Source organism: Zingiber officinale, chromosome 4A, assembly GCF_018446385.1.
Source record: "Zingiber officinale cultivar Zhangliang chromosome 4A, Zo_v1.1, whole genome shotgun sequence".
Taxonomy (NCBI): domain Eukaryota; kingdom Viridiplantae; phylum Streptophyta; class Magnoliopsida; order Zingiberales; family Zingiberaceae; genus Zingiber; species Zingiber officinale.
The window spans coordinates 22265230-22280823 of NC_055992.1; the positions used below are offsets into that span (position 1 = coordinate 22265230).

The 15594-nt window shown below is 41.7% G+C and overlaps 1 protein-coding gene across 1 annotated transcript; it reads left to right on the top strand.

Moving 5' to 3' along the window:
- Positions 1-2715: 2715 nt before the first annotated feature.
- On the top strand, positions 2716-6872 carry LOC121973201 (uncharacterized protein At5g23160-like). The gene is made up of 2 exons (XM_042524770.1): positions 2716-3110; positions 6393-6872. The coding sequence occupies exons 1-2, from the start codon at positions 2913-2915 to the stop codon at positions 6834-6836; spliced, it is 642 nt and encodes a 213-aa protein (XP_042380704.1). The 5' UTR covers positions 2716-2912; the 3' UTR covers positions 6837-6872.
- The last annotated feature ends 8722 nt before the right edge of the window (positions 6873-15594 follow it).

Here is a 15594-nt window from a genome sequence, read left to right on the forward strand (position 1 = left end):
ACTTTTATCTTCGTCTCCCCGAACGGGCTCCCTTCCAAACCAAATGGCAGGTCGGACCGCCTACTTCTCCCGAGCTAAAAAGATTTAAGACCCGATCGGATTATCTCCAGGTCGCGAACATGTTTGCCGGTCTGAAGCTCGATATCAACAAGCTTTTGCCTGAAGGTGTGTTGTATATATTCGGCCTGAGTCCGAGCCGAACTCCACTCCTGAGCAGCTTCGGTAAGAATTTCACTTGCGTATGTACTTTGAGTGCTAACTGATTTTCTTCTTTTTTCTTTGCAGCGAATATCGTCATGGAGTCCGTGATGCTCGGGATTTTGAAGAGAAAGGCGGAGGCGCTTGAGGCGGCAGCCGCCAAGGAGATGGAGCAACTGGGCATCACCCCGGTCGGCTCTCACGAGGGTGAGAGCGGGACAAACGCGGAGGAGTCGGCCGCTCAGGCCTCCCCCATGGAGGTGACGGGGGCGCCACGTCAAACAGGGAACTGACCGTCTAGGAGGAAGGCTCCGATCGGGAATGCGAGCGCCCGCTCAGACAAAAAAGGTGCCGGACGGAGACGCCGCTGCGATCGGCTACTTCCGATGTTCATGTGTCCGAGCGGACGGGATCCGATTCTCGTGGGAAAACCCCAATGGTGGAGGCATTATCCTCCGATCGGACTCCGTCTCAACTAAACCCGCCTGCCAACCCTATCGAGACTGTGCCGGTCAGCACTCTTCCACGTGCCTCCCGCCGGGTCCAGCGCTCGACCATTTTGTCCAAGTTCTCCGCCTCGGCCTCTGATCCCTCTGCGTCTGCCCACACGACTCCCGGCCGGAGCCGCACCATCAGGGTCACCCTGCACCTTCCCACCGAGGAGCTTTTGGCCGAGTCTGATCGGCCGACAACGCCCGAGCATACGATCACCATGAAGGGGCCACTTGCCGAGATGTGGGCTGACGCTCGGGCTCGTGTTGCGATGATTCCGCTCGGCAACCTAGCCAACAGCCAAATGCAGCAGACCACTGGGGTAAGTGTGTTTTCTTCTGAAGTCCTTTACGCCGTCTTTCCGATCGGCTATTAATACTCCTATTTATGTCAGAGATGGGTGGAGAACATCGCTGTCGCCAATCGACTGGCCACAGCGGATGAAGAGCTGAAGAGGCTAAAGAGTTTGGGCGGCCCGTCCTCCCAGGGCCCCTCATATGCCGAGCTGCAGAAAGAGCTCAAGAGGACCAAAGATTTGTTGGAGGCCGAGCGAAAGAAGATGGCCGACCAGGCCTATACACTGGCCAATTTCGAAAAATAGGTCAAAACTTTTGAACAGAAAATAAGTCTGGCCACCGATCGGAAGAAGCAGGCTATCGTCGATCTGGATAAGAAAAACGTCGAGCTGCCTTCAAGGAGTATCAAGAGGCCGAGTCACAGCCCTGAGACTGCAGCACATCCGCTCGAACGAATTTTCTGAGAAAGTCTGCGAGCGGATGTATACTGCCTTTGAGTTGACCATTGCCGCCATGACGGACTATCTGAAGTCCAAGGGTCAGTTTCCCGACTCTGCTGCCATCCCGGCTAAAGACTACGCGGCGCTCCTTTCTTCTATCCCGAAGTAGGTTTATAATTTCCTTGAATGAAGTGTTTCTTGTAATCACTCCGACCGGCTCTAATGGCCTGAATTTTAATGAAGATATGCCGTCCTTTTGTTAGCTTACTCTAAAATCGCCAATACCCATGTCTTCCGATCGGAGCGCGAACTACCGCCGTTCGCATCCCCCACCTTTCCTTCTCGTTAATCGTCTCTCGTCCTGCCTCCCTCGCTCTCAACAGGAATTTTTCACGAAGTATTTTCTGTAACTGGGCCGCTCGTCTGAACACACCACCTCTTTAAATGGAATTCCCGCTAGATGTTCGCGAAGTACCTTTTGTAACTTGGCCAATCGGCCGCTCGGCTCACAGGCCGACCTTTTTACTATCTTCTTGCTGATCGACCCAGACGGAAGTACGTTATTATTTTCTTCTTGCCTCTAAGAACAAGGCTTGTCGATTGCTGGTGTTTACCACCGAGCCGAAGCCTGCATGACTTGTCCCGTCCAGGCCGTTTATACTCGCCGGTCTGACTCTATGATTTAATATCGCTGCTCGACGACGGTCTTCCGGCCGGAGGGTTTATAGTCGCCGGTTCGACTCTAAGATTTAACATCACTGCTCGACGGTCTTACGACCGGAGGGTTTATAGTCGCCGGTTCGACTCTAAGATTTAACATCGCTGCTCGACAGTCTTCAGGTCGGAGGATTTATAGTCGCCGATTCGACTCTAAGATTTAACGTCGAAGTTTTGGATTTCTTGGATAGAGATATTAATGGATTGAATTTGCATAGAAGTTTTGGCCATTTTTTCTTCTTCTTTGGTTTTATTTCTGCACAACCAAACCTGTTCAATGCCTGAGCAGCTCATCCATCACCTCTGCTGTTATCATTCAACCTCTCCAGATCTCATGCAGATCTTCCATTTCAAGCTTCCTGAGAATGTTTCTGCATCTGAAATAATTGTCTTCATATATAATTAATTAATTAATTAATTAATTAATTACCTATCAAACAAGGAGTCTGGATTGGGTAGGTAGAATTGACTTATGATTCCTTGGTCAACAGGATATCCCCAAAAACCAATCTCCAATGGCATCTCTAATCTTCAAACTATCCAACACCCTCAAACAGATCAATCAAACATTCATTTCGAATCCTAAGCAATCTGAGAGTCTTCGAACAGAGCTTTCACTGATTACCAGGAACAAAATTGTTTTTCCTTTTCGTTGACTTTGAAAAAATTGAACCCCCTTGAGCTTTATTATGGACGAGCAAGTCCGGGAAAGCAATTCCCTGCCTTCTGTTCTGCGTTCTTCTTGTGGTTCCCCTGCTCAAGGAGTATTATGAAGTCGGAGAAGCACAGAAACAGACGCTCCTTCTCGGGGCTCTTCTGCTTCGGCGGCCCTCGGGTCAACGACTCCGACGTTCAGCCGCCCGCCAGCGGCGGTCGCGAGAAGAAGAAGGTGCTGACTCATTCTCCGGCCAGATCGAGGCCGGTCCGGGACGGCGAGGAGAGCCGGCCCAAGAAGTCTTCGGCCGAGGTAACCTCCATTTCTCTCTCTCTTCTTCCATCCGTCCGTTCTCGCACTAGCACGAATCGTGAAGCCGTCTACACGGTTATTGTTATTGTCGTAACTGTCTGATTTACAATGACGGAATATTCCTTCCACGTCGGATAGAAGCGTCCGTGGTCCCCACGCAGAAAATCGAGTAGGTTTGCCCCACACGTCGCGTCGCTAACCTATGCATGTAGGAATTTTGTTATTTTTTAAAAAGTATTATTATTAATATAATATTTTTCTGAACGTGTAGGTAGGTTTTATATTTTATTACTCATTTCGGATATTAAAGTTTTAAAATTTTGAAAATGCATAGTACATTCTCTTTACGCCTCCTTTTTTTTATCATCACTTAACTACTAATTCACCATCAACCAACTGCTTTAGATAGTCAAATATAACCGTCGATTTCTAAATTTATTATACTAGGTTTGTTTGTGATAAGTAATTGATGGTCCACAATTCAAGTCGATTACTAATCTTTTTGTACTTTGATATGACCATTACCCTTTTGTACTTTGATATGAAAGATCGGACACAGAATCATCACCCTGAGTCCGACTCACAAGTCGGACTCGCCAATCAAACTCAGTTGACTCGAACTCTGTATTCAGACTTAACAGTCAGTCATACAAGATAATCCGACCATTACCCTTTTGTACTCATAAACTCTGTATTCGGACTCGCATGTTTTTTTATTTTTCTATTTTTTATTTTTTATGTTTTTTAATTTTTTTTATGTTTTCCTATTTTTTATAGATTTTTAAAATATTTTTACATTTTTTCTATTTTTTATGTTTTTTATTTTTCCATTTTTTATTATTTTTATTTTTTTTTTCTATTTTTTATGTTTTTTTACATTTTTTTTATTTTTTAAAAGTTTTTTTTATATTTTTTATATCTTTTTTTACATTTTTCTCTTATTCGAGGGTATTTTGGGTAAAACAATTTCAGTAATCCCGGAATCAAGAAAAATCTCAGTTTTTCGAGGTTTTCCGATTCCGGGTTGCATGCCCCTTTTGCTGACATGTCGGGCATGGAACATTACTTGGGAATCATCGATTACCTAAACCAAACAGGGTTTTCGTTGATAACCCTGGATGGATAACCAAGGTTATCAAGGATAACCCCCAACTAAACACACCCTAAGAATTTTTGGCACAAGCTCATTAAAGGATCTAGGTTTATCATACTTACTTACCAACACCATCAAAAGATTTCTAAGACTATTTGTTTAGACCATGTTAAGATTTTAAAATTTTAGACATTATAAGGTTATCAATGAATTTTGGTCAAAATTTATTAACTACCTTAGGAATTTTATAATCACTTTAAATTAAAATCATTATACTCCTGAGTGTTTCCGGAGTATAACCATGCTCTCAGACATAAATTTCATAACCTAAATTGATATATGTAAGTTTTTGAAATCTTCACAATTTTAAGAAAATTTGACACAAACTCATTAAAATGTTTAGATTTGTCATACACACTCACCGACACCACCAAAGGGTTCTTAAGACTCGTATAGTCTAGACAATGTCAAGATTTTAAAATTCTGGATATTGTAGGGTCATCAAATGAATTTTAACTAAAATTCATTGATAACCTTGGGAACTTCACAATCACTTCAAATTATAAGGATCATTACACTCTTCGGAGCCTCCTGAGTGCAATTATGTCCTAATACCTAGATTCCATAGCATAAATTAAGAGATGTGAGTTTTTAAAATCTTCTTGGTTTTGATAAAATTATCAATAAGTTTTGGTCAAAACTCGTTGATGACTATATATGTTTAAAATTTTAAAATCATAACATTATCTAAATCAGGGAGTGGAAGTCCTTGGAACCCTTTTATAGTGTTGGTAATTAAATATGATAGGAATAAACCCTTTAATGAGATTGTATCAAATTGTTTTAAGATTGTGAATATTTTAAAATATTATATATTTCAATGGTTAGAATGTGGAATCAAAGTCTGAGGACATTATTGTACTTAGGAGGCTTCCAAGAGTATAATGGCTCTAATTTGAAGTGATTTTGAAGTTCTTAAAACTATTAGTGAATTTTAGTCAAAATTCGAAGATGACCCTACAATGTTCAAATTTTCAAAATCTTTATATGGTATGGACCAAAGGAATCTTATGAACCCTTAGATGGTTTTAGTGAGTAAATATGACAAGTTTATATGCTTTAATAAGCTTGTATTAAATTATCTTAAGGTTGTGAAGGTTTCAAAAAATTTTATCTCTAGGTTGTAGAATCTATCTCTAAAGGCATAATTATATTCAGAAGACTTTCAAGAATATAATAGTCCTAGTTTGAAATAATTTTGAGGTTCCTAAGGCTATTAATGAATTTTGGCCAAAACTCTTTGATAGCCTTAGGTACCTCAAAATACCTCAAATAACTCTTTATATCATTCTGAGTGTAATCATGTCTTCATACAAGGATTTTATAGTCTCAATAGAGAACTATAGAGTTTTAAAAATTGGCACAACAAGATGTGTAATGATCTACCAGAGCACAAAAAACTAAGTAGTCAATTGATGAGTTATAGACAGTAGATTGCTAATCACAAATCTAGCACAATAAATTTAGAAATCGACTGATACACTCAATTACTTATAGCAGTCAACTGATGGTAAATTAGCAATCGATTGATGATTAAAAAGGAGGCATAATGAGAATGTACTATGTATTTTTGAAATTCTGAAATCTTGATATGTGAAATGAGTAATATAGAAATCTACACAGCGGTTCAGTAAAATATTCTTATTGATATTATACCTAACTAATAGTCTGCTAATGACATTGCTAATATACACCTATGGTAGATGGCTATAAGTTGGTTCATGACTGAGCTGATTAAAGGTTTTATAAGACTTATCATTAGAATACCTTGTCAAAGCTATCTTTTCCTAAAAATGAGTCAATATTAATTTGCTTCAATTATTTAAATACCTTTTGTTTACTACAAATTTATATAAGAGATTGGGGCTAAAAGTTGATTTGCATGTGTAGTCCATTATGATAAATTTGAAGGCATCACATATAATAGTATCATATAGAATACAATTTAAATAATAAAATTTGATAGCAATATAATTTTTATCAGTAAATATAAATTTAATAATTAAATGTACATTCATATTCTATGAGATTTAATTTTTAATAGTATCTTAGATGTAACTAAACCTATCCATTTTTATACTAAAATATGAATTCAATGAATATAGCTATGTTTTATTGTGTTGCAATAGGATCGAGATGACAACAATAATGGAAACAAGAATGGTGACAAGAATGAACATCTAAATCTCTTTCAAACTCAAATAAAAGATGACATCAGCATAATACAAGCTTTGCCGACTCAAAACTCTCTTCCAATTCAAAAAAGGCCTCACAACAATGAGCCAAAGCCACACAAGATTGTGAGTCTACCGGGGAAGCTTGATCCATCTATTGGAGTTGGGATCATGACAATCACTTTGGCTATGGTGACGTTTCTAGGTCGCGGCATTGCTATAATTTGGTTATGCTCATGCTTCTGCGTATTGCAACTAGCGAGAGCTACAGCACCTTGTGATGGTGGAGAAAAAAATTCATCAAAAATGATCGATATGGACTCAGCTGAATATAAAAAAAGAATAGTTTTAGAAGGTTTTCTTGAGAGAAATGGCCGAAAACCATCGAATGTTGCTTAATTTGAAAAGACTAGATTTTTTTTATTTTTCTTTTTAGTATTTTTTAAATACTGTAATATTAAGAAAATAAACTTGTAAATAAACTTAATTTATTTGTCTATACTAACTTTAGCATTCCATTATCTTGTAGTTGTTGTTCGACTGTTAAAGGTATAGACAAGGATTTATAGTCGCCACTCGACTGTTGAAGGTGTAGATCAGGATTTATAGTCGTCGCTCGACTGTTGAAGGTGTAAACAAGGATTTATAGTTGTCGCTCGACGATTGAAGGCGTAGACGAGGGTTTATAATCGCCGCTCAACTGTTGATCCAAACTATAATTTATAGTCACCGCTCGATTGTTGATGCAGACTAGGATTTATAGTCGCTGCTCGATTGTTGGCATAGACTAGGATTTAAAGTCACTATTCAACTGTTGAGGAAGACAGAGGTTTAAAATCGTCGCTCGACTATTGAGGGAGATAGGGGTTTAAAGTCACCGCTCGACTGTTGACATAGACAGGGGATTAAAGTCGCCGCTCGACTGTTGACGTAGACAGAGGTTTAAAGTTGTCGCTCAACTTTTAACTTGGTCGAACGTCATAAGAGTTTGGAACACTTAGGATTTTTATTTATTGTCTTCCTTCATCCACAAGACATACACTTACACAAGTACATTCGGATTTAACCACACACTTCTCACCCGACCCTATATGGCTGGAGATGGTTCACACTCCAAGGATGCTCGAGCTTTCTCCCATCCTCGTCCTGCATCTAATAGGCTCCCAAGAGGAGCTTCTGAATGACTTTAAAAGGTCCTCCCCATGGAGCCTCCAATTTGGTGACATCGCCGACTGACTTCACTCTTTTCTAAACCAGGTCGCCGATCTAAAATGACCTTGGAATCACCCTTCGGTTGTAGTTTTTCTTCATGCGTTGTCTGTACGCCATCAGCCAGAAGGCGGCCTTATCCCATTCTTCATCCATCAGGTCGAGCTCTATGAGCCTCCGCTCGGCGTTTCCATCATCGTAGAACTGCACCTAATCGCACTCTACTCTGACTTCCACTGAAACCACCTCCTCACCGCTATACACCAGGTGGAATGGTGTGATGCAAGTCACCTCTCTTGATGTGGTACGATGAGCCCACAAGATGCTTGGGAGCTCATCGACCTAGTTGCCTCTAGCATGGTCGAGTTGAGCTCGTAAACCCCTAAGGATTCCTGGTTGGTGACTTCCACCTGGTCGTTGCTCTAAGAATAGGCCACTGAGGTGAAAGCCTGCGTAATGCCATAGCCATCATACCACTCCTTGAGTCTCCTTTCTGCGAACTGCCTCACGTTATTCAAGACGAGCCAGCGAGGATGCCAAACCGACATAGGATATTCTTCCATATGAACTTGATGACCATGTATTCAGTTATCTTAGCTTGCAGCTTGGCCTCCATCTACTTTGAGAAAAAATCTACCGTAATAAGTAGAAATCTATGCTAACTGGTCACCATTCGAAATGGATCAACAATATTCATGCCCCATTGGTTGAATGGATAAGATACCGTGGATACCAATTGTTGGTGCAGCGGGGCCGAGAAGAGGGGAGGGGTAATTGTCTGCAAATGAAAAGTACCCTTCTCAAACTTTTAACTCTAAAAGAATAGCAACAATAATAATAATAAAATAAAATAAAGGAGAATAACATAAAAGAAAGAAGACTCGGCGATTTTGACTTGGTTACAACCAATAAAGTTGTTAATACAAGGCGGTTGGAAAGTGCACTAGAAAAGTCTTCTTCACTGTAGGCGGAGAAGCTTTTTTACACACTAAAAAAGTACAGAAATTGCTACGAATTGAATACTAAGTTGATTGAATAATTTCCTAGCTCCAGGGGCCTTTATATAGCTCCTAGAAATCCCATCTCGAGCCTTGAGGGTGCCTCCAAAGGGATTGAGGGCGCCTCCAGCCGAGTCAGCGGATAGAACTTTATCCGAACTTGAAACAGGCATCTAGACTGGGTCGAAGGCGCCTTCAATGGCCTTGAAGGTGCCTCCAAGACTGCAAGTAGTGCAGGGGCCTTCAGCACTTCGTTGAAGGCGCCTCTAGCTAGCTTTTCCAGCTCCTTTTGACTTGTTTTCTTCTTCCGAGGCTCTGATTGCTTGGGTGATTGCGGCCAACCGAAATAGGGCTCACCCGAACCCAATTTATGGTCTTCTCCTCCAACAGGCTTCGACCCGGCTTCTCGTCCCTTGAACGTCGTGCATGTTCTTCTCATCCACCGGTGTACTCTTCCGCAGCTCTCTCGTCCTTCGGACGCACCGAGCCCGTTGGCTCCCTTCCCGTGCAGTCCTTCTCGCTAGCTACGTCTTCCGCTCGACTTCCTGCACTCCTAAGCTCCTGCACACTTAGACACAGGGATCAAATAACAAGCAGGACCTAACCTAACTTTATTGATCACATCAAAATAACCACAGGGTCCAACACTTATTGCTATAATGTCATGTCATTCGGATTGAAGAATGTCGACGCCACCTACCAGAGACTGATGAACAAGGTATTTTGCCAGCAGATCGGCCGCAACATGAAGGTATATGTCGATGATATATTAATAAAATCCTTCCAAGGCGCTGAACTTTGTGCAGACATCGAAGAAACTTGCCGAAACCTGAGAGCGTATGGGATAAAGCTAAACTTGAACAAGTGCCTGTTTGGAGCAAGAAGTGGTCGCTTCCTCGGATACATCGTCACCGAATGGGGAATCGAGGTGAATCCTAGCAAGGTGAAGGCGTTACAAGACATGCCCCCACCCCGTGCTCAATGGCTGACTGGGCGGATTATTGCACTATCCAGATTCATCTCCAAATCGCCCGACTGGAGTTGACCATCAACATTGAAGGCATCCTCAATAGTGTTGGAAGCGCCTTCAATTGGGTCAACTCAACCGTTTGCGCGCGAATAAAGTTTTATCCGCTCACCTCAGCTGGAGGTGCCCTCAAGGCTCGAGATAAGTTTTCTATGAGCTATATAAAAACCCCTGAAGCTAGGAAACTAATCAATCAACTTAGTATTCAATTCCTAGCAACTTCTGTACTTTCTTAGTGTGTAAAAAGGCTTCTCCGCCTACAGTGACAAATCTCCGGATGAACAACGGCGAAAAGGTAGCACAACTCCAAGCAAGGATAAAGGAGCAGATAACTCAACTGACCAATCTCGGAGAATCGGTAACGAACCCAAATTCTATTCGGTATGCACTCAACGCCTTCCCAAGAACTCCAGAGTGGGCGTCCTTAGTAGATGCTTTACATTTCTAAGGACTTTGAGGTAAGTACCTTAAAAAACTTATTTTCTACTTTCAAACTTCACGAGTCTCAAATTACAGAGCTGAAACAAATAGAGAAGACAAACCTCAACGTTGCCCTACAAGCCAAGATGGACGATCTTGACTCCGAAGCGTCGATCGATGAAACTAAAGCAGTACTATTGGTAAGGAAGTTAAATAAATTTATTAAAATTAATAAATTTAGATCACAGTCGAGGAAACATCAACACAACAAAAGGATGGTCCGATGCTATAATTGCAACGAGGAAGGACACATCAAGGATGACTGCCTGAAGATGAAGAAAAAACACAACGAAAAGGAAAAGTACAAAAGACTGACGTCCTCGAAGCTCAAGAGTCTGAAGGCTACATGGAATGAATCGTCATCCTTGGAATCAGAAGTCAAAGCATTCTCATGAGTAGCACTGATGGCCAACCATCAAATCTTTGAAGAAACCAGCTCAGAGATGAGCATAGATGAAAGGGGAGTATCATCAGAAGAAGAAAGCTGCGATGAATGAGGAGCATTAGAAATAGAGGTAAGTCAGGTACTTAAACTAACTCCCAAGCAGTCTTTTCAATTCATTAAAATACTCACTAAAGATTTAGTTAAGTTAGAAAAGAAAAATAGTGAATTAAAGTTAAATTTAGCAAAAGCATGTCCTTTAGAAATGTACGATAATTTAAAGTTAGAAAATGAAAAATAAAAAATTGAAATTGAAAAATTGAAAAATGATCATGCATGCTTAAATAAATTTCCAAAATCAAAACTTAGAATATATGAAAAATTGAATTGGTATATTAGAAAACATCAGGGACAACTTAGAAAAGTTCTCAAAGGTTATGCACCCCCTAAGTTCTTTATTAATCCAGTAGGAAGGAACCTATACTGGGTTCTAAAATCTGTTCTAGTTTAATTTTGAAGTTAAACGCTTTCAGCAAGAAAAATTAAACAATTAATTTCTTTTGAAGCTTTGTCTAAGAAAGTGGTTGTTGCTCCAATAACCAAGAAGGTCTAGTGCCTCACCATTGCCTGGAAGCCAATATATTGAAATAAAATATTTAATTAACTTACTGATAAATTATTGAAAGTAAATAATGCTTTAAAATATTTTTCAAAATTGCCTAAGTTAGAAATGTTTTTAATTAATTAGAAAACTTGTTCTTGCTTAACTTTTTTCTAATTCTCAAAAATACTTTTGGCCTAAGTTAGCAAATTTACTTAAAACATTTCTTTTTAATTTTTTTTTTTTGCAAAAACCTTTTCCTTTTAACTTAGAATTTATTTTGAAAATGATTTATTTTAAAGCTTGAGTATTTACTTAAGAAAGTTATTTTTAAACTTGAAAGTTTTTTACTTGATAATTATTACCACATGTTTTTTGATGTGATCAAAGGGGGAGAGATAGGACAAGTTTAGGGGGAGTTTTAGGTTTTAACAGAATTAATATTTTTTTTTAAATTTTCTTATTATTGCAAATTCTTTTATTGTAAACTTTTTGCTTAAAATTCTAGTTTAGTAATTTTGTTAAATTACTTGTTTGTTTTTTTCCCTAACTTAAACTTGGGTTGATGCACATCAAAAAGGAGGAGATTATTGGACTCCGTGGTTGTTTTGATGTGATCAACCAAGTTAGGTTATGTCCTACTTGTTATTTGATCCCTGTGTCTATGTGTGCAGGAGTTTAGGAGCGCAGGAAGTCGAGCAGAAGACGCAGCTAGCGAGAAGGATGACACGGGAAGGGAGCCGACGGGCTCGGTGCGTCCGAAGGACGAGAGAGCTGCGGAAGAGTACACCGGTGGATGAGAAGAATGTGCACGACGTTCGAGGGATGAAAAGTCGGGTCGGAAGCCTGCTCGAGGAGAATGTCGAAAATTGGGTTTGGTTGACCCCTATTTCAGTTGGCCGCAATCACCCAAGCAATCAAAACTTTGGAAGCCTTCGTGGAGATGAAGAAAAGCTGAAGAAGCCATTGGAGGCGCCTTCAACAGTGTTGAAGGCACCCTCAACACTGCTGGAGGTGCCCTCAACATTGAAGGTGCCCTCAATAGTGTTGAAGGTGCCTTCAACTGGGTCAACTCGACCGTTTATGCACGGATAAAGTTTTATCCGCTCACCTCGGCTGGAGGCACCCTCAACCTCATTGGAGGCACCCTCAAGGTTTGAGATAAGTTTTCCAGGAGCTATATAAAGGCCCCTGGAGCTAGGAAATTAATCAATCAACTCCGTATTCAACTCCTAGCAACTTATGTACTTTCTTAGTATGTAAAAAGGCTTCTCCGCCTACAGTGAAGGAGACTTTTCTAGTGCACTTTCCAACCACCTTGGATTAACAACCTTCTTGGTTGTAACCAAGTCAAAATCGCTGAGTCTTCTTTCTTTTCTATTATACTCCTTTATTTTATTTTATTTTATTATTATTATTGTTGCTATTATTTTAGAGTTGAAAGTTTGAGGAGGGTATTTTTCATTTGCAGGCAATTCACCCCTCCCCTCTTGTCGGGCCCGCTGCACCAACAATAAGTTCCGTCGGTAGTGATGAAACTGACCTTCTCTTGATTCTCCTGGGTGAACAACGCTTGGTGGTAACCTTGATATGCATCGAGCATGCAAATCAGCTCACAACCTGCCGTGGAGTCCACCATTTGGTTTATCCTAGGCATGGGAAAGAAGTCCTTCAAGCAAGCCTTATTCAAATCATGAAAGTCAATGTTGTAGGACCCTCGGTGGCCGACTAGAGGGGGTGAATAGCCCTGCAAAGAAAAACAACCTTCCTCGAACTTTATAGCTTAATAATTATCAACACTTGCATAAAATAATTAAAAGACTAAAAGAAATGAGGCACAAAGAAATTATTTGGTTACAACCCGGGAGGTTGTTAATCCAAAGAAGATGTAAAGTTCACTAAAATTTTCCTCTGAGCAAAGAAGCCTCTTATAACAGTTAAATCTCACAACTAGAAAACTAAACTAAAACTGAATCAATTACAAATGTTGTTTCTCTCTTTTTCTTGTTATTCTGAACCATTGAGACTAGGATTGTATTTATAGTCTTGGTCGGGGCACTTGGAAGGATTTCAGGCGCCTAGGAGGGGATAAACTTTTATCCCCATCGCAATGGAAGGCACCACATTACATTACAGATAATTTTTTTTCTCTGGGTGCCCGGAAGGGTTTCAGGCGCTTGGAGTCCAGACGCCCGAACCAAAAAGTCAACTTCCAGTTGACATTTTGGTCTGGGTCTTCCGCTCCGGTCCCACTCGCATTGGTCCAGATCTTTTGCTCTGGCTCTGCTCACTTGGTGATCTCTGCCATCCAAAATCGGGTTCATCCGAACCCAACTTCCGACCTTCGAGCAATCTTCCGCTCCAGCTTTTCGTCCCTCGGAAACGCCGCACACCTCTTTCTCGTCTGCTCGCATACTCTTCCATAGCTCCTCTTCCCTTAGACCCCGTTGACTCTCTTCCATACAGTCCTTCTCACTAGTTGCATCTTTTGCTCGACTTCCTGTGCTCCTAAGTTCCTGCACACTTAGACACAGGGGTTAAAAACCAATAGGACCTAACCTGACTTGGTTGATCACATTAAAACTACCTTGGGGTACTAATAGATGCAAACTTTCCATTTGTTGTCTGGTTTAGAGACGAGCACAACGTTGGTGAGCTAGTTAGGAAACTAAACCTTGCGGATGCGCCCGACTTCAAGCAATTTTTCTATCTCTGCTCGGATGATCTGGTTCTGCTCTGCACTGAAGTCCCTCTTCTTCTATTTCACAGGCCAGGTGTCCGGTCAAATGTGAAGCTCGTGCTGAGCTACACTTGGTGAGATGCCCGGGAGCTCATGGGTCAACCAGACGAACACGTCGTAGTTTTGCCTAAGATAGGTGACTAACTCTTCCTTCTTCTCCTTTGTTAGGTCGACAGCGATGAAAGTGGTGGCCTCCGATTGACTGGGATGAATTTAGAATTCCTCCTTTTCCTCATAGACTAGTGCGGAAGGTTCTTCCCTGATAGCGTTCACTTCCAAGCGAGGGGCCTTCTGCGCGAGTCTTGCTTCGGACTTGACTATCTCGACGTAGAATCGCCGAGCGGCCAGCTAATCGCCTTTAACTTAGCCCACTTTGTTGTCCACCAAAAACTCAAGCGATATAGCCAGCCGTGTCTAGTCGATTGGTCATACGTCATTACTGGTGAACCCATAGAGCAGGGTCATCATTGGCTACAACTCGCTTCGGTCAATTTGTAGCTAGTCGAATGCCTTCTTGAATATGATATTCACCGAGCTTCCTGTGTCAACAAACATTTGGTGAATAGTATAATTAGCTATTATAGCTCGAATAATCAGGGATTCGTCGTGAGGAATCTCCACTCCCAAGTCTCGGGGGCTGAAGCTTATCTCAAGTCCTTTAGCCTTCTCCTTGCTAAATCCAACACCATGTATCTCCAATCGCTGAGCGTGGGACTTCCTTGCTTGGTTAGAATGACTACCGGTTAGCCCATCGGGGATTATTCCAATTTCTCCTTGAGTGACGTTGCTTCTGTTTTCTTCCTCTCTAGTCGAGGGTCTGTTCCACTCATTAGAAGCTCTGGCAGGACTTGCGTTGTTCCTCCGCTGGGCTTGATGATGGCATGGTTCGGCAGTTGTTCTTTCTTCATCCCTTCGCCTGACTGATCGGCCCCTGTGATGTCTATCGGGAGATGGTGATCGGCGGAGATATCCTAGTGGGGCCGGTCTGCTAGCTATTGGTGTTAGGTCGTAGTAGTCGCACATGTTATGTGTCATCGACTAGTGGAAGGAGTAGAATAGCGGCATCCATGCCTTGCCTTTTGCAACCTTTGGATGACTGGTTGATACATGCTGTGCAGCCTGTGTTCGAGGCTCCTGGTGTTGTTGCGCTCTTCCCGATCGGGACCCCTTGGGTGGTTGATGGCTGCTTGATGGTCGCCGCTCAGGTGCTCCTGTAAATTCAGCTGGCACCTCCTTTCTTCTTGCTACTTGGGCATCTTCCATGTTTATGTACTCTGTGGCCCTCCTGAGCAGGTGGCCGAAGTTCTTCGGGACGAGTGAGCAAAAGAACTCTTCTTCGGTAAGCTCTTGGGTGAAGGCGTTCACCAATATTTTCGAGGAGACCGATGAAATATCCATGGCCACCTAGTTGAAGCACTTAATGTAGGTCCTAAGTGCCTCTTTGGGCCCTTATTTCAAGAAAAATAGGTTAATGCTCGTCTTCTAGTAGCGGCGACTGCTAGCAAAGTGGTGTAAGAATGGCGCTCGGAAGTCTTTGAAGCTATAAATCGAGTCAATCGACATTCGTCTAAACCAACGCTGCGCTGACCCAGAAAGTGTAGTGAGGAAGACACAACACTTCATTCCGTCAGTGTACTGATGAAGTGTGGCTGTGTTATCAAACTGGGCCAGGTGGTCATCTGGATCGGACGTTCCATTATACTCACCAATTGTCAACAAG